Genomic DNA, 21,191 nt, shown 5'->3' on the forward strand with positions numbered 1-21,191 from the left:
TTATGGTTAGTTAGAGATGAATGTAGTGGATAAGTAAGAACATCCACAGCTGTAGAGTTTTAGAAGGGTTCTTTAATTTTAGTATTTCATTAAATTTTAAATAATAAATAAAAAGAACCAATAAAATTAATATATGTGATATATATAAAAGGTTTTTAAGGATTCTTAAATGAGAGACAGTTCTCCATCTCTTTTTTTTTTTTAATGAGAACTCTTGTGAGAACGTTACACAAAAAGTGCTCTAAAATGTTAGTTAGATGAATGTTGGATTTGGTAACTATATTATTTTCCCATTTTGTAAGTAGTGTAATCATGTTTTTGTTCTTTTTTTGCCAGGGTAATCATATCCTATGTAATGCGGTTTTTAATAATTTTACATTTACTTTAATACTATATTTTACCAGCTTAGCAAAAAAAAAGAAGTGTGTTTTAACTAATTACATCCTATGTAATGATGTTTTTTTGTATATCTTAATTCAAAGTTTATGAAGCAAAAAAAAAGATGTAAAAGTAGTTTTCCATGCATGCGTTGATTTTTCTGACTAACAAAGCAGAAGAAACATGATTTGGAATTGGATTGCTTTCATTTCGACACGTATTGATCCGGGTAAATGAAGACGACGTCTTCGGTTTTGGATTGGCTATTCAACTCATCTAAATTAGTTTTTGTTGTTGTTTGTTGTTAAAGCATCTTCAAAATTATTGGCCGACACAAAAAAAGCATCTTCAAAATAAATATTTTCTTTTTCCTCATTTCAGATTTTTTACATTTCACCAATCACCATCTTCGTAACGCTAGAAAGATGGACCTTCAATATCTCTTTGTCGTAGACCCTTCGACCCTTGTATAACTTGACATTTCTAGACTATAAACTTTTAGTTGAAAGAAAACGGATACACGGTATCATATTTAAACAACTTTTTCACTCTTTAATTTGATAACTTCTGATTTAAACAATAATTGTTAGCGTTATAAATTACCGAGTCGTACGTATTCACAGCTAGCTTGAGATTTTGTTCATTTGGTTTACTGTTAAATGACTATCTTTTTGTCAACAAGGTTTTTTTTTTTTAACCACACGTTATTTATTTCCTAACACAAAGCAAACGCTGTTTAGATAATTAAACCTATGTTAACTGTTAGCCAACTATAACTCTTCAAAAAACGATTGTTAAACTTTGTTATTATTATAAATAAAAAAAAGAATTGGGCCTATTTATTTTCATAGAAATGATTCATATTTTGACCATCTAGCGTCGTTTCTCAGGGTACAAACAAATCGAAGACAAAACCATTTTGTTAGTCAATCTAGAAAAATATCTTTTGCAATGAAAATGTTTCCAATTCCGGAGCTTCCGCTTCAGCTTCGCTGGAAACACAAAGTTATTTGGCTCTTCGATGGAGATGGAAGGCTTGGGGAGGCCGAGGCTGAGCATAGCCGGAGAAGGACTTAATGGAGGAATAGTTTCCTGCGACTGAGATTTAATGGGAGTCCCTGGCTGCATCTCCCACTTGAACGGAACACCTTCTGACCTCCTATCATCGTAGTATCCGACAGATAAGTTTCTCGAGATTTCTGATCCTTCCTTGCATATATCATTCTCCATAATTAGGACTAGCGATATATGAGAGTTGTGTTGTGTTCTTGATTCGTATATACGGCTCTTGGCGTGGTGTTTTTGTTAGGAGAAAGAGAAGAGACAGAGGAAGATTGTGTGTAAAGGTTTTAGAAATTATATATGGGTCTATATATCTAAGAGAAAGAGAGATATATATTCTTGTCCGGTAGAGAAGATGGAACGTAAGGTTTTATGAATGATCAAGTTGATGTGTATATATATGAATTTCATGAGTTGATATGTATGACGCAATGGCGGGGTTTTGACTTTGTATTACAGAATAGAGACTATTGCTTAATACTTCAATGACTCAATTGCTTTTGCAAGGGCAAGGTACCATATATTATATACCATCATGAATTAAGATTCACGTACCCAATATTATTATTTGAAAAGATTGCTTTAATTTGCATGTGACTAGAACTTGTACCGTAATGGTTTGTGCCTGATTCAAAACCGCATACAATTACATGTTGTTAACAAAACAAAACAAAAATTACTTTGAACCAAATACTTAATTTACGTGACGTTCACCATCAAAATAGTTTTTCTTTGGGTCAATCAATTACGAATTGTTGATCTTGAAGATGGCTATAACTTCCTTTCTAATCAACCAGATTAAAGATGAGTTGGCGCCTCATATATATCGGAAATTGATGGTTGTACAGTTATTTACTATAAACAGCAAAAATTAAGCATATAGTTTACAAGAGAACAAAATTAAAGTTTGCCAAATCTATGTAAAGCTTTGATACGAAGCGCACGTTAGTAAACTCTTTGATGTTGAACGGTTAGCATGTGAATGCTTAGACCCAATCTCTACATAGAGTAAAGATTCGCCAAACTTTGCGTCCCCTTTAATTATCAGATGATCTGAACCTCAATCACTTGTACTTAATCATATTAATATGATAGAAAGCAATGAATAGAAAGCGATCAATATGTGTGTATGTTATAAATTGCATCAACGACGCCTGTTGCAATCATTGAAGTAACAGTTTTGGTTTGGAGAGAGATATGCAGTTGGGTATGACTTTAACATTCAATGTAATGTACCAATCATGTCGGTTTCTACAAAAATCGAAGCAAAGACTTGCTTACGAATTTGGCTACCGACACATAAGCCATCTAAAGTAGAGGAATTCTTTTATAAAGGGAATATTATTATTTCAAATGACCGCAATAAGAACCTACAATTTGCAATGATCTTTCTAGTAATAGGAGGATACAGGCTTGAATCACTAAAGAATCAAAGTCAACCAGTCAAGTATCGTTAGCTTGATGATAACGTTTAGTCTGAAAAGCTTTGTGGTTTTAGTTGTGTGAATCCTGGAAGGAAGGTAAGCCCCATTCCTCTGGTTTGAAATCTAGCAGAGAGGCCAGAACTTGATCCGCTACATTGCAGTAGGACTTATCTAATCTTGGATCCGGTACCATTATCACATTCCTACACGCACACACACATCATTCAGAAACTTTAGCTAAGCCTTTTAGGGCTCAAAACTGTAACTGTTAAAAGAAAGCCACTTACATTCCAGCGTTTTTAGCTGCCTGGACTCCAGAAGGTGCATCTTCAAACACCAGAACCTTCCGTGGATCTACAGGACCGTCCTATGAATTCCGCAAAGAAGAGGGTGACATTAACTTACAAAATAATTTTTTAAAGATCGATACACATGCTAATATGAATATATGATAATATGGTACTTATATATGTATAGTTTTATTGATCATATATGTTACCTCAAATCTCCTGGAAGCAGCAAGAAAGCCATCTGGCGCAGGCTTCCCTTCCTTCACCTCTGGGTCATCTCCCCGCACTACGTGATGCATCAACGAGAAAAGCTCACGGTGTCTCTGTGTTTTGAGATCAAAATGTCGTGTGTGTGTTCTGCATCAAAAGAGAAGCAAAATTAGATCAGACATGCTAAGAACTATCTATTACAAGAAGTGAATGTGCTAATGGAGAAAGAGATAGATACCCCGTGGCTATACAAATTGGAATTCCTTTCCCATGGAGATGTCTAAGTAGCCGGCTAGCTCCTGCAATAAAGGATGAATATTGGATTATGACAGCAAAAAGAGTATAAACAACATTGGCTACTAGTCACTAGTTAGTGACTCACAAAAGAGTATTACAAAACAGAGGCATTAAACGAAAGAATGACTAAAATCAACAAGGACCTATCAATCTACTACATAAGAGGAGGCAACGCGGATTGTAACCTGGCATAAGGTCACTTGTAGGGAAGAGGTCTTGCAACATTGACTCTCTCTCGACGATAAAATCTTCAGCTGAAAGAGAGTCACTGATTCCACTTTCGTCAACGAAAAGCCTAGCAGCTTCAATGGCTTTTCTCCCCATCATCTTTGCTTTCAAAGACCAATCAAATGTTTTATTGTATCTAGCAAGTATCTTTTCCTGGACCTCCGTGTAAAACTTCTCCGTATCTGCAAACACAATACAAAACTTTAGCTTAAGCTATGCTCACCAGAAGAACTTAAATGACCAGCAAAGACAGTTTTTTTTTTTTTTTTTTCCGTCTAAGACTTTATCATTTTAACTTTTCTTACAAAAGAAAAAAGTTTCCAAATTTCAGACCAGAACTTGTTGAAAACAGAGCAAAAGATTGAACAAAACCGTATCTTTGTTCTTATTTCATAGGGCTTTTAAATAGCCAAACTCAAACAACAACTGCACCTCCTTATCATACGAAGGATTTTCTACAACTAAGAAACATGGGAGAACAATTCAACTACCACGACTCCTACAAGCTAGGAGTTTATTCGAACAATAAAAGACTTGGTCAAATAACACTAACAAATTCCTTCCCTAAACTGTTTTGCTGTAAGCAAGAACAGTTTACCTTGGCACTTCAACAAGTCCAATATCTCCCTCAACTTCACAAACGTCTCCAGTTTCAGTGGTTTGGTCATGATATCTGCCAGCTGATCTCGAGTACCACAGTGTACCAATTCCACCTTTCCTTCTCCAACTAACTCCCTTAAGTAGTGAAAACGAACTTCAATGTGCTTGTTGCGTCCATGATGAACTGGATTCTTAGAGAGCTGGATAGTTGAACTGTTATCACATTTGATTGTGATACATTCTTCATGATCCTGACCGATATCCCCAAGTACTCTTGCCATCCAAACTCCTTGAGTTGCACATGAGACTGCAGCTATGTATTCAGCTTCTGTTGTTGATAATGCAACGATCGATTGCTTCTTTGAACTCCATGAGACTGCTCCACCAGCCATTAAAAACACAAAACCTGAAGTACTTTTCCGATCATTTAAATCTCCAGCATAATCACTGTCTGTATAAGCTTGAAACCCTGAGTTTCCTCCACGCTTGTACATAATTCCAAGTTCTGCAGTGTTCTTCACATACCTTAAGACACGTTTGACCACCTGAAAGTGAACCTCTATAGGGTTTTCCATGTAACGACTTGCAAGACATACCACATACATCAAATCAGGTCGCGTGACGGTGAGGTACATCAAGCTTCCTATCATCCGCTTGTACATGGTAGTGTCAACAGCAGCTCAACCCCTTTCTTTAAAATTTTTGCTCCTGGAACAATAGGATTGTTCACTCCATTGCTCATACTCATCTCAAACCTCTCTAGAACTTCATTAGCAAACTTCCTTTGGCAGATATATATCCCTTCTTCTCTCTGTAGTATCTCAACACCTAAGAAGTATCTCATCTTCCCAAGGTCTGTCATATCGAAATTTCTCTTCATCGATTCCTTGAACTCGTTGATCAGCTTCTCACAATTTCCTGTAAATATCAGATCATCCACATACAAGCTGACAATGAGAATCTGACCTTGCTTCTCTGCCTTAACGAACAATGTGTGCTCTGATTCACTCTTCTCAAATCCTTCCCTAAGAAAGTAACTCTCTATCTTGCTAAACCAAGCACGTGGAGCTTGTTTTAGCCCATAAAGAGCTTTCTTTAGCTTGTAAACCTGACCTTCACTTCCTTTCTTCACAAACCCTTGTGGTTGATCAACGTACACTGTTTCTTGCAGCTCCCCATGTAAAAACGCACTCTTCACGTCAAGTTGATAGACACTCCAATTCTGATATGCTGCAGTTGCAATGATGACTCGGATAGTATCCCACCTCGCAACTGGTGCGAATACTTCGTTGTAGTCAACCCCAAATCTTTGAGCATAACCTTTCGCAACCAACCTTGCTTTATATTTGTCTAACTCTCCATGCTCATCATACTTTGTTTTAAAAACCCATTTAACACCAATAATATTAGTACCTTCAGGTTGATCAACTAGCTCCCAGGTCTGGTTCTTCTCGATTGATTCTATCTCTGCCCTCATAGCTTCTCTCCAAACACCATACGCCACAACTTCCTCATATGTTGCAGGATCTCCAACTGCAGTAACTACTTGCAGTGCCATCGTATCACTGATGCAGTGCGCAACAACATCTTCATCAGAGGATTCTCCACATTCATAATCCTGTAGATAAGTAGGACGTCTCTTCTCACGTTTGGAGCTTGTAGCTACCTCTGCTGCAGTTTCCTCTCCTACTCTGGAGCTTGTTGCAGCCACTACTTCTGGTTGTGCTACCTCGTTTTCAGTCACCTCAGGATCTTCTTGTAAGAATTCTTCCTCCTCGAACACATGATTTTCATCATTCTCCCAAGCAAGCACTTCTGAGGTGGTATTAACACCATCGGCAACACCATCGGCATTGTTCCTTCCCCAATCCCAATTCTTTGTTTCTTCAAACACGACGTCTCTGCTCACCATGATTTTCTTATGGGATTGTACATACGATAAGCTTTTGACTCTTCACTAACTCCAAGGAAGATACACTTGCAGCTCTTGTCATCTAGCTTAGTTCTCTTTGCTTCTGGTATATGAACATGCCCAATGCACCCAAAAACCTTGAAATGTTTCACATTTGGTTTAACACCACTCCATGCTTCTTCTGGTGTTTGATTCTCCAAGGCTGTAGTGGGACTGTGATTGAGCACATACGTGATCCATTTAACCCCTTCAGCCCATAAATCTTTCGGCATTCTCCTCTCTGTAAGTGTACTGCGCACCAGATTCATGATTGTTTGATTTCTCCTCTCTGCTACACCATTTTGCTGTGGAGTGTAGGCTGCCGTTAGTTGTCGTTTGATCCCATGAGTTCTACAAAACTCATCAAACTCCTTTGAGCAAAACTCTCCTCCTCGATCTGTTCTCAAACAACAAACAGACAAACCAGATTCTTTCTCCACACCAGCTTTGAAGGTCTTGAACATTACAAACGCTTCAGACTTTTCTGCAATTATGTAGCTCCACATTTTTCTGCTATGATCATCAATGAACGTAAGGAGATACCTCTTATGAACAATTGATTCTGGAGTGATTGGACCACATATGTCTGCATGAATCAGCTGCAGGTTCCTTGTTGCTCTCCATGAACTCTTCTTTGGAAATGATTCTCTCTTCTGCTTCCCCACAAGACAATTTTCACACACCTTCTTAGTGCTTCCAATGTGTGGAAGACCTGTGACCATCTTCTTGTAGCTTAGAGTGTGTAGGCTACTGTAGTTTAAGTGTGCGAACCTGCAATGCCAGAGATGAGCTTCATCTGTAGCTTCCACCTGAAGACAAGAGTCTGCTCCCACTACTTGTGCAAGGATCATAAACATCCTATTTGCACTCATTGAGGTTTCAATGATAAGCCCCTTCGCTGAGTGAAAAATCTTGCATACATTTTCTTGTATAAGGATTGCAAGATTTTTCTCTTGAAGTTGTCCAATGCTCAGGAGATTGCTGCTCAATTCTGGGACGTAGTAGACATCTTGAACAATTTGAATCATCCCACTCACTCTGATCTTTATGTTGCCTTTTCCTTGCACCACCATTCGAGCATCATTTCCCAGTTTCACCGAGTGACGAAAACTCTCATCCATCTCAAAGAACCACTTCTTGTTTCCAGTCATGTGGTTGCTGCATCCGCTATCCAAGAACCACAAATCCTCCATTTTCGAGCCTTGTAGCTCCACATGTGCCATCAGTAGAAGCTCTTCTTCTTCGTCAAATTCCACATAATTTGCATGCTTCTCTGCTCCGGGACATTCAAACTGGAAATGTTCTAACATGTGGCATTTGTAACACTCCACCAAAGCTTTGTTAAAGCCTTGTCTCCCTCGACCTCTGCCACGTCCTCTGAATGATCCTCATCTTCCTCTTCCCCGTGTTCCACTCCACTCACCGAACTCCGAGGTCACCTTTAGGACTTGATCGCTACTACTGGATCCTCTGGCATGTTTCACAATGTTCTGTTCGTGACACAAAAGTGAGCTTTGCAAAGCATCCACTGAAAGACTCGCTATGTCTTTAGACTCTTCAATCGAACATACAATGTATGTAAACTTCTCTGAGAGTGTTCTTAGGATCTTCTCAACAATCTTGTGATCTTGCATATCCTCTCCAAGGTTCCTCATGTTAGTTGAGACAAGCAACACCCTTGAGAAATATTCTGTGATATTCTCAGTTTCTTTCATCTCCAAAACTTCAAACTCTCTTCTCAGACGCTGAAGTTGAGCTCTCTTCACACGATCATTCCCCTGATATTTTGTCTTCAGAGAATCCCACAGTTGCTTCGAGGTATCCTTCTGAATGATAGTCTTCAGAATGGATTTGTCGATGGCTTGAAACAGATAGTTCTTCACCTTCAGATCTGTTAGCTTCTTCTCCGCCAATTCTTCTCTCTGTGCTCCAGTCAGAATGTCTCCTCGGCCTGGCTCAACGTAGCCTCGGTCGATCAAATCCCACTATTGCTTGGATCTGATGAGATTCTCCATCAACATGCTCCAATGTTCGAAATCTCCGTCAAACTTGGGTATCGCCAACATGCTTTGCCCATCGCCTGACATCTCTCACTCTTTCTTTTGTATCTCTCTTTCTCTCTCGCAATTGCTCTCACCAGGTTTGCTCTGATACCAATTTGTTGAAAACAGAGCAAAAGATTGAACAAAACCGTATCTTTGTTCTTATTTCATAGGGCTTTTAAATAGCCAAACTCAAACAACAACTGCACCTCCTTATCATACGGAGGATTTTCTACAACTAAGAAACATGGGAGAACAATTCAACTACCACGACTCCTACAAGCTAGGAGTTTATTCGAACAATAAAAGACTTGGTCAAATAACACTAACAGAACTCACACAGTGATAAGAAAACACGAACAACATTAAAGAAAAAGAAAAAAAACCGCAGTCCCATCAAACTGAGAACTAATGGAATTAAAAAAAAGGGACACTCAAAAATCACTCCTAATAACAAGTAGAGTGCCAGTGACACAAATCAAACGAAAGCAAAGAGTCTTTGCCAAAGACCAAAGATGAAGAAGAAGAAGTTACCGAGAAGGAGACCATCCATGTCGAATATGACATGAGTGATGGTTCCTCTGCCGGCGTCGGTAACAGTTGCGTTGACGGCAGCGGCAGGGGTCGAAGACATCGTTGCTACGAATCGAAGATTTTCTGATGAAGCTCTGATCAGTGGTTTATGAGGAAAACCTTTGGGAAAGTGAGAGACGGAGATCGGAATCTTATTATAGGAGGAAGATCGGAATGTGTTTGGTAAAGCAACGAATCTAGTAGTCGTCGGAGTTGCTAACATAGTTTGTTGTTGACGACGCTATTAACATATTTGACCTCTGACGTGTACTACTATATATATAAACGTCCCTCTTAATTGGGCTTCATGGGCCAGTAACTCATAATTTAGATTGTTTTTTTTTGGTAAATCAGTTTTTAGATAGTTTTGAATATTTTTAAGTACTTTTAAGAGAAAATTTGTAAATCTATAATTATTCAAACAGATAATTCGGCTATTCTTGTTAGTTGTTATCACCTATCTGTAATTTTATTATGATTTTATCCGTTAAATTAAATAAATCGTAATGCCCAATCTAAAAATGCATGCACAATTGCACATGGTCTAAATGAAAAAATTGAGACGCAAAGAAGCGTAAAAGTGTGAATCCACGTCAGATGTTAAGAAGTCTTTGTATTTTTCTCTACTTTCCCGACAAAAGCCTAATGTACATGCATCATCTCCAACTCACTTCTAAAATCAAATCTGCCTTTTGTTTCTCACCAAATCCAGAAAAAAAAAAACACAAAAAGGTATCAAAAATCTTCTATTTTCGATTCATCTTTTTGGATATTTTCTTGTACACAATTATTATTTTCAGGACGTTATACATTTTGTTTGTTTTATCTCTTTCGGAAACTCCAACTCTTTTAGAGAGACATCCAAATATTACCGAATCACACACAGTCACTATACTATTTTATTATCTATTATCTATGCACAATACACTCATATTTCAATTAAGAGAGTCCATGGACAGATCCACTTTAATTGATCCAACTGACAGAAGCATAAACTTTTCTTGCTTATAAAATTGTCATAATCCAGAATAAAGTAAGTACCAAATGTGTTATATCGACACATGCCATTTTTTATATAGTGAGGTCCGGTTAGTCCAAGAATGCTAAAAGAAATTTAAAAGAAAAAACAAATGTCGACCACCAATGTTTTGTCTTAAGGCTTGTCCTGTGTTTTTTGTACTTTGACATTGACAAGGCACTGATCTTATCCACAGGACATTCGCTTTTTAGTTTTTACGACAAACTAGTTCTATTTTACTCTTAAATCAGAAATAAAACCCCACTTAATCAGGAAATTTTTGTCTTTTGGTAACTGTCCACGTTATATCGTTCCGTGATAACACAACCCAATATTTGTTCACAAGTATGTGTGATTATATAAATAAATTCCCGGTAATATTTGGTACGTAACCAATGAAATTCCTTGCATTTTATGATCCGATCCCCACATCCAAAAATAACCAAAACCGCCACTTGCATATGTTAAACTAAAGTTTCAAGCTCTTTCATTTCTCTTCTTCCATTCACTTTATTTGCTTACTTCAAAAAGTTCATTACCCAAAATAATAAAGATCACACAACTTTCCACATTGCGTAAACATAGAACGTTACAAACCTAATTAAGAACAACAAAACAAAACAAAAAGACTAATAATCATCACTACTTTTGCAAATGATATCCTCAATCTCTTCCTCTTCTCCTCCACCGTTTGCTTCTGCATAAGGACTATCCAAAGCCATCTTCTCCTGCTCTTCCAAACTCCCATTCTTCTCATTTCTCTTCGCTCTACTTCTCAAATCCTCCAGCAGTTCCCTCACAGCTCTATCTTTATCCCTCCGGTTCTTAATCAGAGCCTCGCTTACATCAGCCGGAGTAATCTCAGCCTTATCAACCACTTCCTCCATCTCCTTCAAAACGTCATCGTTGAGATCACCTTCCTCGTATCCCAAGTAATTCCTCAGCAAGATCTTGATCGATGGAAACGTACAGTAACTCATGTGTACATGCATATCCATTCTTCCACTTCTTAGCAACGCAGGATCAAGCTTATCAATATGATTCGTCGTGAACACAAAGATCCTCTCGCTGCCACAACAAGACCAAAGACCATCAGTGAAGTTCAGCAAACCTGAAAGCGTTATCGTGCTCCCATCACCGGAACCCTCGACAAAACCGGTCTCTGTTTCATTGCTCTGTTTCTTGTTTCGGTTCGTTAAATTGATCGAACAATCAATGTCCTCGATCACAATTATCGACTTGGAGCTAGTCTTCATCAGGAGCTTCCTCAATTCTGAATTGCTTTTGACCTCCGTGAGCTCGAGATCGTAGATGTCGTACCGGAGATGGTTAGCCATAGCAGCGATCATACTCGACTTCCCTGTTCCGGGAGGTCCGTAAAGCAAGTATCCTCTTTTCCAAGCCCGACCTGTCTTCTGGTAAAAAGATTGACACTGAGCGAAATCTGTGAGATCGTCCATGATCTGTTGCTTCTTAACCGGATCCATAGCGAGTGTATCGAAGGTACTCGGGTGCTTAAAGGGAACAGATTCCCAAGGAAGACCTCTCGAGTCAAGAGACCCACCTCGTGAATTCGTGTAGAGAAGCCGATCTTGATTCGTCCGGCGAATCTCGTTAGCTCTCTCCATGATGTATTCCAAGTAAGAGTCAAGGACCAAGTTCTTATCTTTCTTCTTGATCCGGAGCGTGAAGCCACGTTTCTCTTCCGGCATTGGTCTCCAAGCGAAGGTTTGAGTTTGTCTCTGCGTGACGATGTGTTCCCATACGACGGTGACGGAGTTGTATGTGTCGACGATGGAGTCGTTGTTGGAGAGGCCGAACGTGATGGAGGAGGAGTTGACGGCGCGTGTGAGGCTGAGACGGTTTCCGGCGATGGAGACGGAGGAGCTGAGGTAAAGCTGGACGGCATTGTAAAGCTCGTTGGTGTTGACGCCGTCGATCTCTGTTATGTCGAAGTAACAGAAGGTGGAGAAGAGTTTGAATACTCTGTTGGATAGTTTCAAGAAGGCGAAACGGAGCTCCGGTGGGAATATTGAATTCATTAGGCTTTTACAAAAGGCTAAAACGCCGAGTAATGAAGCCAAAGATGTCCAATACTCTCTCATCGTGTGAAAGAGAGAGAGATGAGAAACAGAGAGCTTTTGAGGAGTTTGAAAAGGCGAATGAATACTTTACGGCTAAATTACAAGGTGAGAGAAGAAGGAAAGGATGAAGATGGGTTTTGAGAAACGATGGGATTTGATTGGGTGTGTCGTTCAATCTAATTGATTTTTTGGCAGAGAGAGTTTTCTTGAACGACGAGTCTCTCGTGTTCTCGGATTAAGAAAAAGAAAGGAGGAAGCTTTTTTAGTAATCAAGGTTTGTGATGGTGCGGCTTGATGTGTCTTTTAGAGAAATCGAGAAGAAAGGGGTTTGTCAAATTTATTTATTTTTTTGCTTTGACAAACTTTTTATTTCTTTGACTTTTGGGAAACATTTTTTTACGATTAGAGAGAAAATTATACTATCAAAAAGTATTAAGAGAGAAGGTATAAGCATGTTAGTAATCAAGGTATATGTACATCTCTTGAGTAGAAAGTGTAAGAGCATGAAAAAGCTTAACATGATTATGCATATACCTTTTTTTTTTCATATTGTGTTTGACAAACATAAGGAAATAATCTAAATACATAAATATATTGGGTATATTCCTAATAATTTGGGCCATAAAGAGGAAATAAATGTTTGACCAAAACAATGGAAATAAATTTAAATTTTGGCCGTTACTAAAATTTAGGACGTTCTCATCCATGCGACTATAAATAATACAGAAACAAAATATACTCAAGTAGTCAAATTCATATCAGTAAACGTTATGAACTAACATAGATATGACGTGGGACGTATATTTACTAGGTTAATTTTGAAAAAGGAATTAGTGGATCTATTTTTTAGCTTACACATTTGGTGGATTTCGGAACATAGAAAATTGAAGACAAATAATAATTCAATAGATTCTTAAGAAACATACTCTTCGAGTTTGAGGCGTTGAGCCTGGTTAAGAACCAATTAAAGAACTATGAAATTAAGTTAGTTTGGATGTTTAAGATAATGGCTGAGATCTACACATGTGTTGGTCAGTGTTGGTCTAAGGCTTAAGTGCATGATTGTGCTAGGTGTCAAAGACTGCATGTGCACATTGGCAAGTGTAATCCTAAACTAGCAAAAACCAACATAATCTAATCCCAAGTCTAAAGTCTTCATTCTCCATATTTCTCTACCCTTCTCTATAAACTTTCCTATATATATGAGCTCCCTTCCTTTTCTCATCACCGCTCCCTCATAAACCCATCATATCATCATCTAAGTATATGACAGGGAAGTGATCGATCGGTCTAGTATGTGTACCATCAAAGGATTATAAAATACCAAAAAAAAGTGGAGGGAAATTTATTAGTTTTAGTACCCAATTGATAAAAGTGAGTTAAGACTTAAGTTACGTACACTGTGCATACCTATTTTCTCAAGCAATAGACTGGTGATATTTATTGTACATGCATAATGGAAATTGAGATTAAGAGTTGAATCAATAATTTAATCAGCATTTTTTCTTCACATTGATCAACATTATTCCGGATTAAGAAAATATGATTAACACAGTAGTTAATTTAATTAGGAGGAGGACTTTAAGCGAAAAAAACGTTTAGGGGAATAGAGGCGGAAGAGGTTGAAGGCGGAGATGAAAGAGAGGAGGACCATAAGGCCTGCCCCGATGTAGTTTAAGATGATGGCACTTCCCACCTGAAAGCAGAACCTTGTGAACTTGTAGCACCACTTCATCCATTGAAGCTCCTTTGAACCCGTTACCACCAGTAATGAGTGTTGCGCTGCGGCTGATGTCCCGGCGAAAACCACGTAAGCCGCTGTCTGTGTTAATTACATTTTTCATCACACATACAGTTATAGTATCATCAACGATAATCTATACTAAGAGAGTTATGCATACCTGATCCAAGAGGTAAGAAAACCATTTGGTATTGGAAGTCTTTTTCTCAACACTGTGCCAATGAAGTCCTAGTTGAGCCAAATTATACGCAGCAACCACAACATCAATGTATAACTCAGCCCTGTCATATATACACACACTTCTAATTAATACTAATTATCATAAAACACAAACACAAACATATTATAAAATGAATACTTATTTTTAACTTTTTTTGTGGGATGATATTTAAAGAGTTGTTAAACCGTACCCAAATATAAAAAGAGTAGCAGTCCCCCACTGTACAAAAAGTCATTTTTATGTAGAATTTAACCAAAACAGAAAATTTTCCTAAAATAATACTAAACAAGATCCTTCCAAAAATTGTGAAATCATCACCCTTTTTTTTAGAGCGCATAAAAACTCAAATCTACTAGTTTTAAATACAAATTGTGACTTTTTCCGTGAGTTTTGAAGACATTGATGGTTTAGTTCCAAGGTATCTCATGAATCATGATATTAAGATGGTATAAAGAGAGATGAGATTATATAATTTACACATATATATAGAGATCTTATATAATTTGATAAAAATAAAATAAAATAATTGACTTACTCGAGAGCAATCAGATATTTGAAACTAACTTTCTTGTGGATATAAGCAATCTCTTTGGTTTGAGAATCCAAACCGATCAAACAAGCAGTGAGGAGAAGAAGAAAGACGATAAAGACTCTCAGGATCACTTCTGTTTCTCTCAATTTCACCATCTCACCTTCCTTCTTACCAAGAATATTCACACTAATCTTATGATCCTCTTCTCTGTCTGATCAGCTTTTCTTTTATCAGATTTCTAGATGTATCTTTATGATAGTAAAAGGAAGACCGTAACATAAAGTTTGTAATTGTATAAGATTACATATATATAGTCATATAGAGAATGGTTGGTTTGGAGTTGAAAGGATTTGGCAGGTGGATATATATAAATATTTAATATATGTACGCGGCAGTTTGCAGATCACTTGTATGATGAGTATTGAGTAAGATTGATAAAGAAGAATACAGTTGGACTTCTCTCCATTGGCATTGAATGTTTTTGATAATTATCTAACTGCTTTCCTATGAATTTGATCCGTAAGTACTACTTTCTAATTCTATTTTCTGTCCTTATCTTTAAAAGTGATATATATTATATAGATAGCTATCTCATGCTTTTTATGGATTTTATATACTAAAACCGAAACATTTTGATGACTTTTATTTTATTTTAATAACAGTTATTTTCGTTGTATTTATTTTCTAGGCTAGAATAGAACCCAAAATTTTCATAATTCGTACGACAGTTTCACGGTCATACGATATCTCGAATCGATAGAGATGGTAATGTGTTCATAAATCATAAACGCAAGTGATTTTGACTTAAACAAGATTAGTAATCAATAAGGAAAATGACAACTCGATCTATACCATCCTATTCAACAATCTAAACCTAATCTTAACTTGTGTTTGTTGTTTGGACCCATTTTTCATCAAGTCATTATCTGTAATTTAAACTTTGTCTCTTGAAATTTTGTCATACACAATATCTAGGTATATAAAATTATTGTTTGGACATGAGTTATAGTTAGCCGTATTGGGTATTCGAGTATCGGCAAAGCGCTTAATCTCGGAGATGGACCAGATTTTTTTGTATGAAATTTAAACTATCTGCAAGCTTACGGCTTACCACATGTAAACTACGCGAGCAAGTGTCTAGCTCATTGGTCCAAACAACAACGTCTGATTTGAGTATTATTTTATTGAGATTTAATTATAAAGTTTTGTATTGTGACTAATTATTTTTACTGAATTCTCCTTTGAGGACAAATTGGAGGAAGGGTGAAATGAATAAAACTTGGGATTATAGAGAGTCGGAAACTTAACAAAGTTTGAAAATTCTGGAAATGTAACTGACTTATATGAAATATATATATATATATATATATGATGTAGCACCTTGTGTTCGAAGCGTGACAAACACTTCATGGGCCTTTTCGTGTTTGTCACTTATGTCGGTTTTGGGATTTCTAGGATCTTTTTGTTCTGTTTTGATAAGGTTGCATCCTTAATCTTAGGATTGGGAAGGGTTTTCTATTTTCTTTATTCTTAGGATATTCCTTTGCATCTCCTATATATGGAGCTCTCGACATCTTTTGTATTCAGTTTTTGCATTAAAAAATCAATAAAAGCCAAAAAATAGGCAATCTTAATTGCCAAAGAGCTCTGCTTTTGCTTAGCACTGAGACGAGTACTCTCACCTCCATTACTCAGCTTCCGCTTCTACACCAGTTGGTATCAAATTCCGGACGTTCTTGGACGTTTTGTTTGCTGCCAATGGCTCCTTCCACAAAACCTGTGATCAAACCCAACCCGGATGAAGCTCCAGCAGGCGAACCTGTCATGGATTGGGCAACGTTTCAGCAAAGCTTGTCGACAATACAACAAAGCTTGACCTTGATCTCTACCTCCATACTAGACCTTGGAGAAACCATCGTTGCTCGTCTACCTGCGCATGTTCAACAACCTGTGATCGATGGCGAGCCTAACGCAGTGAATAATCAGCAACTTCAGATACGCGACCGTGATAATCATCCTCACGACGCCGCTGTGGGCGATGGCGTTAATCCCCGGCGTGATGTACGAGTAGTTCGTGGTGATACGACAGATACACGGTGGGAATCAAGCTTCAAAATTGAGATTCCGGAATTTCATGGTGGTGTTCGTGGTGATACGTTATTGGATTGGCTTGTTACAGTTGATGAAGTTTTAGACTTCAAACAAGTTCCGCAAGAGCGTCGCGTCTCCCTGGTAGCAATGCGTTTTAGAGGCCATGCCGCCTCCTGGTGGAAACAAGTCAAGACCACACGTGCACGTACCGGCAAAGAACCGATCCGCACTTGGGACAAGTTACAGAAACAACTGAGAAAAACCTTTTTACCTCACAACTATGAGCGAACAATCTACAACCGTCTACAAAACATCAAACAAGGGTCACGTTCTGTCGATGACTACGCAGAAGAATTTGATCTGTTACTGACTCGCACTGAGGTCTTTGATAACGAGAACCAATTGGTCTCTCGGTTTATTGGTGGCTTGCGACCGCAACTGCAATCTGCTTTGGCACAGTTTGATCCGACTTCTCTTGCTGAAGCACATCGCCGTGCATCAACCTTCGAACAACAGTTTCGTTCTACCAATGGGAGTAACACTGGTTTTCGTTCCCGCAACCTGGACACAGGTCAACAGAGTTCCGTATCCTCCTCCAAAGACACCAACGATACCGCCGTGGCACCAACTACCACCACTGCATCAGAGGACCCGCCAGTACGTCGTTCGACACGTCCTCCAGCATTATGTTGTTATGCGTGCGGTGAACCTGGACATCGCCAAACCGCGTGTCCTCACCAGTCTCGTCGCGGTCTGTTGCTCGATGACTCTATGGAAGGCGAAGACTATGGGACAGCTTATGATTCATTTGGAGAAGAAGACTCCATTGATACGCCTACTATCAAGCGAACTCACGGAGATCAAAGGCGTCTTCTAGTCATCACAAGGACGTGTGTTGCTCCGCGTCGTCAAGATGCTCAGTGGTTACGCACAAATATCTTCCGCTCAACCTGTACTATTCGTGGACGCATCTGCAGTTTCATTATTGATTCTGGCAGTTCACGTAATGTCATCGCAGAAGCTGCTGTGGAGAAGTTGGGCCTGGTTCGAGAAGAACATCCAGCTCCTTACAACCTGGGATGGCTGAATGAAGGCGTTGCCATGCGTATTTCACAATGAACCTTGGTACCTTTTTCAATTGGAGAGTTTTACCGAGATCGCACATACTGTGATATTGCACCTATGGATGTCAGTCATATACTGTTAGGAAGACCATGGGAGTTTGATCGTAAGATCATTCATGACGGAGCTCAGAATACGTATAGTTTCATATGGGATACTCATCAGATTCTTCTCTTGCCTTCCAAGGAACATTCGCTGCCACCACCGCCTGAACCACCGAAGCCGTCTTTGGTTCCTACGAATGTTCCACCATCTAACAACTATGCTACGTTCTGCTCTTTTGCTTCATTTGATGCCGAGTTTCGGAAGGAAGGTATAGTTTTTGCCTTGTTGTCTGCGTCTTCATTGCAAACTGCGGTGTCTAATATCGATCCGCAACTTGCGGAGGTTCTCCGAGAGTTTGACGATGTTTTTTCCGCTGAACTACCGAGTGCTCTGCCTCCATTACGCAATATCCAACACCAAATCGACCTTATTCCTGGTGCTTCGCTTCCTAATCGCCCTCATTATCGAATGAAGAATTAAGGCGCCAGGTCGAGGAGCTACTTCAAAAGGGTCATATCCGTGAAAGCTTGAGTCCTTGTGCTGTTCCTGCGTTGCTTATTCCAAAGAAAGATGGCTCATGGAGAATGTGTGTGGACAGTCGGGCAATCAACAAAATTACGGTCCGTTATCGGTTCCCTATTCCTCGCTTGGACGACCTTTTGGACCAAATTGGCAAAGCGACAGTGTTCTCCAAGATAGACTTGAAAAGTGGTTATCACCAGATACGAATTCGACCAGGAGATGAGTGGAAAACAGCTTTCAAGACGCGTGAAGGTCTGTTTGAATGGTTAGTCATGCCTTTCGGCATGTCCAATGCTCCTAGTACGTTTATGAGGGTCATGAACCAAGCTTTACATCCTTTTATTGGTAAGTTTGTTATTGTATACTTTGACGACATCTTGATCTTCAGCGAATCGTTAACTGCTCACTGTCAACATCTTCGTGATGTGTTGCTCGTCCTACGCTAAGAGAAACTTTTTGCTGGTAAACAAAAGTGTCACTTCGGAGTTTGTGAAGTCCTCTTCCTCGGGTATGTGGTGTCTGATAAGGGGTTGGTTGTGGATACATCTAAAGTTGAGGCTGTTCGATCATGGCCGGTTCCCACAACTTTGACAGAGGTCCGCAGTTTCCATGGCTTAGCTTCTTTCTATTGTCGGTTTGTCCATCAGTTTAGTACAATTATGGCACCAATTGCTGATTGTATGAAAGAGGGAAAGTTTGAGTGGACACAAGCAGCAACAGAGGCTTTTGAAAAGATTAAAGAGAAGTTGACATCTGCTTCTATCTTAGTGTTACCGGATTTCACACTTGCGTTTGAACTTCATTGTGATGCATCGAAGCTTGGCATCGGTGCTGTGTTAAGTCAGCTTGGTCGTCCCATTGCTTACTATAGTGAGAAACTGGCAGGTGCTCGAGGTCGTTACAGTACGTATGATGTCGAATTTTATGCTATTGTTCAAGCGATCAAACATTGGCGACATTACCTCGTTCACCGTAAGTTTGTGCTCTTCACAGATCATGAAGCACTTCGTCATTTAGACGGTCAAGCGAAAGTCTCTTCTCGACATGCTACTTGGATCACCTTCTTGCAACAATTTACTTTCACGATCCGTCATCAGTCTGGTAAGACTAATCGAGTGGCCGACGCTCTTAGCTGTCGCCATGGTCTGCTTACCACCATGCACACCTCTGTTCCTGGGTTTGCTTCGTTGGCAGAGTTTTATGTCACTGATCCTTTTTTTGGGCGTATACTTAGTGACGTTCAGCAGGGCCTCAATACCGACTACGTTCTTCATGAAGGGTTCCTTTTTAAAGGTTTGCGTCTCTGCGTCCCTGACTGTAGTTTACGCCTCCAAATTATTCGAGAGCTGCACCATGAGGGTCACGTAGGTTGTGATCGGACATTGCAGTTGGTGGTTACCTCGTACTTTTGGCCGTCTCTGCGCCGTGATGTGGAGAGATATGTTGAACGCTGCCGTACTTGCCAAGTCTCGAAGGGTAAAGCTTCTAACGCCGGTTTGTATTTGTCACTTCCCATTCCCACACAACCATGGACTGATGTTAGTATGGACTTTGTTTTGGGACTTCCGCGGACACAAAAGGGTAATGATTCTATCTTTGTGATTGTTGATCGCTTCTCTAAGATGGCACATTTTATTCCCTGTAAGAAGACAACCGATGCAGTAAGTGTGGCTGTTCTGTTTTTCCGGGAAGTTTATCGCCTTCATGGGTTACCTTCTTCAAACGTCTCTGACCGTGATACACGATTCCTTAGCCATTTCTGGCGTTCGCTGTGGAAGTTGCTCGGTACTAGTCTCAACTTGAGCACCGCCTACCATCCGCAGACTGATGGTCAGACAGAAGTCACAAACCGTTCGTTGGGGAGCCTGTTACGTTGTCTGGTTGGTGATCACATTAAGGGGTGGGACGCTAAGCTCTGCCAGGCTGAGTTTGCTCACAACCATGCTCTGAACCGGAGCTTGGGTTTCAGTCCGTTCCGTGTTGTGTACGGGTTGGTTCCGCGTGGCCCTTTGGACCTGACAACGTTACCGGACAAGACACGCATTCATGGGGTAGCTGCTGAGTTTTTTGACGACTTACAAGCGGTGCATGCGCAAGCTCACGACAACCTGGTGAAGTCCGCTGCTAGTTACAAAGCCGCGGCTGACAAGAAACGGCGGGAGGTCCTTTTTGAGCCTGGTGATTTAGTGTGGGTGGTCATCACGAAGGATCGTATGCCGCTACATGAGTATAATAAGCTCAAGTCTCGTAAGATTGGGCCGGTGGAAGTTCTGGAGCGCATTAATCCTAATGCGTATCGTGTACGGTTGCCTGATCACATGAAGACGCATGATGTGTTTAACGTCAAGCACCTTTCGCCATTTCAGGGTGATAACGACGATCCAGATTCGTGGTCGAATCCTCTCCCACCTGGGGTGACCTGATGTAGCACCTTGTGTTCAAAGCATGACAAACACTTCATGGGCCTTTTCGTGTTTGTCACTTATGTCGGTTTTGGGATTTCTAGGATCTTTTTGTTCTGTTTTGATAAGGTTGCATCCTTAATCTTAGGATTGGAAAGGGTTTTCTATTTTCTTTATTCTTAGGATATTCCTTTGCATCTCCTATATATGGAGCTCTCGACATCTTTTGTATTCAGTTTTTGCATTAAAAAATCAATAAAAGCTAAAAAATAGGCAATTTTAATTGCCAAAAAGCTCTGCTTTTGCTTAGCACTGAGAGGAGTACTCTCACCTCTGTTACTTAGCTTCCGCTTCTACAC

General features: G+C 39.5%; 3 protein-coding genes and 2 pseudogenes across 4 annotated transcripts; all 5 read right to left on the reverse strand.

The window, feature by feature from the left end:
• Positions 1-1,169: 1,169 nt before the first annotated feature.
• On the reverse strand, positions 1,170-1,940 carry LOC104717671 (oxysterol-binding 4B-like protein). Its single transcript, XM_010435281.3, has one exon. It carries the CDS (start codon positions 1,606-1,608, stop codon positions 1,252-1,254), a length of 357 nt encoding a protein of 118 aa, XP_010433583.1. The 5' UTR covers positions 1,609-1,940; the 3' UTR covers positions 1,170-1,251.
• An 825-nt stretch (positions 1,941-2,765) lies between these two features.
• GPP1 (glycerol-3-phosphatase 1) lies at positions 2,766-9,312 on the reverse strand. The gene is made up of 6 exons (XM_010435282.3): positions 9,017-9,312; positions 3,847-4,071; positions 3,603-3,663; positions 3,364-3,511; positions 3,152-3,231; positions 2,766-3,067 (listed from the first exon to the last, which is right to left on the reverse strand). The coding sequence occupies exons 1-6, from the start codon at positions 9,276-9,278 to the stop codon at positions 2,935-2,937; spliced, it is 909 nt and encodes a 302-aa protein (XP_010433584.1). The 5' UTR covers positions 9,279-9,312; the 3' UTR covers positions 2,766-2,934.
• On the reverse strand, positions 7,829-8,527 carry LOC147935859 (uncharacterized; annotated as a pseudogene).
• A 1,270-nt stretch (positions 9,313-10,582) lies between the features above and the next one.
• Positions 10,583-12,761, reverse strand: LOC104717673 (AAA-ATPase At4g25835 pseudogene; annotated as a pseudogene). Its single transcript, XR_015569063.1, has one exon. The product of XR_015569063.1 is annotated as an AAA-ATPase At4g25835 pseudogene (transcript).
• An 809-nt stretch (positions 12,762-13,570) lies between these two features.
• On the reverse strand, positions 13,571-15,234 carry LOC104717674 (CASP-like protein 2C1). Its single transcript, XM_010435284.2, has 3 exons — positions 14,654-15,234; positions 14,059-14,179; positions 13,571-13,979 (listed from the first exon to the last, which is right to left on the reverse strand). Exons 1-3 carry the CDS (start codon positions 14,803-14,805, stop codon positions 13,725-13,727), a joined length of 528 nt encoding a protein of 175 aa, XP_010433586.2. The 5' UTR covers positions 14,806-15,234; the 3' UTR covers positions 13,571-13,724.
• Between the last annotated feature and the right edge of the window lie 5,957 nt (positions 15,235-21,191).

Source organism: Camelina sativa, chromosome 10 (genome assembly GCF_030686135.1).
Source record: "Camelina sativa cultivar CO46 ecotype springtype chromosome 10, ASM3068613v1".
Taxonomy (NCBI): domain Eukaryota; kingdom Viridiplantae; phylum Streptophyta; class Magnoliopsida; order Brassicales; family Brassicaceae; genus Camelina; species Camelina sativa.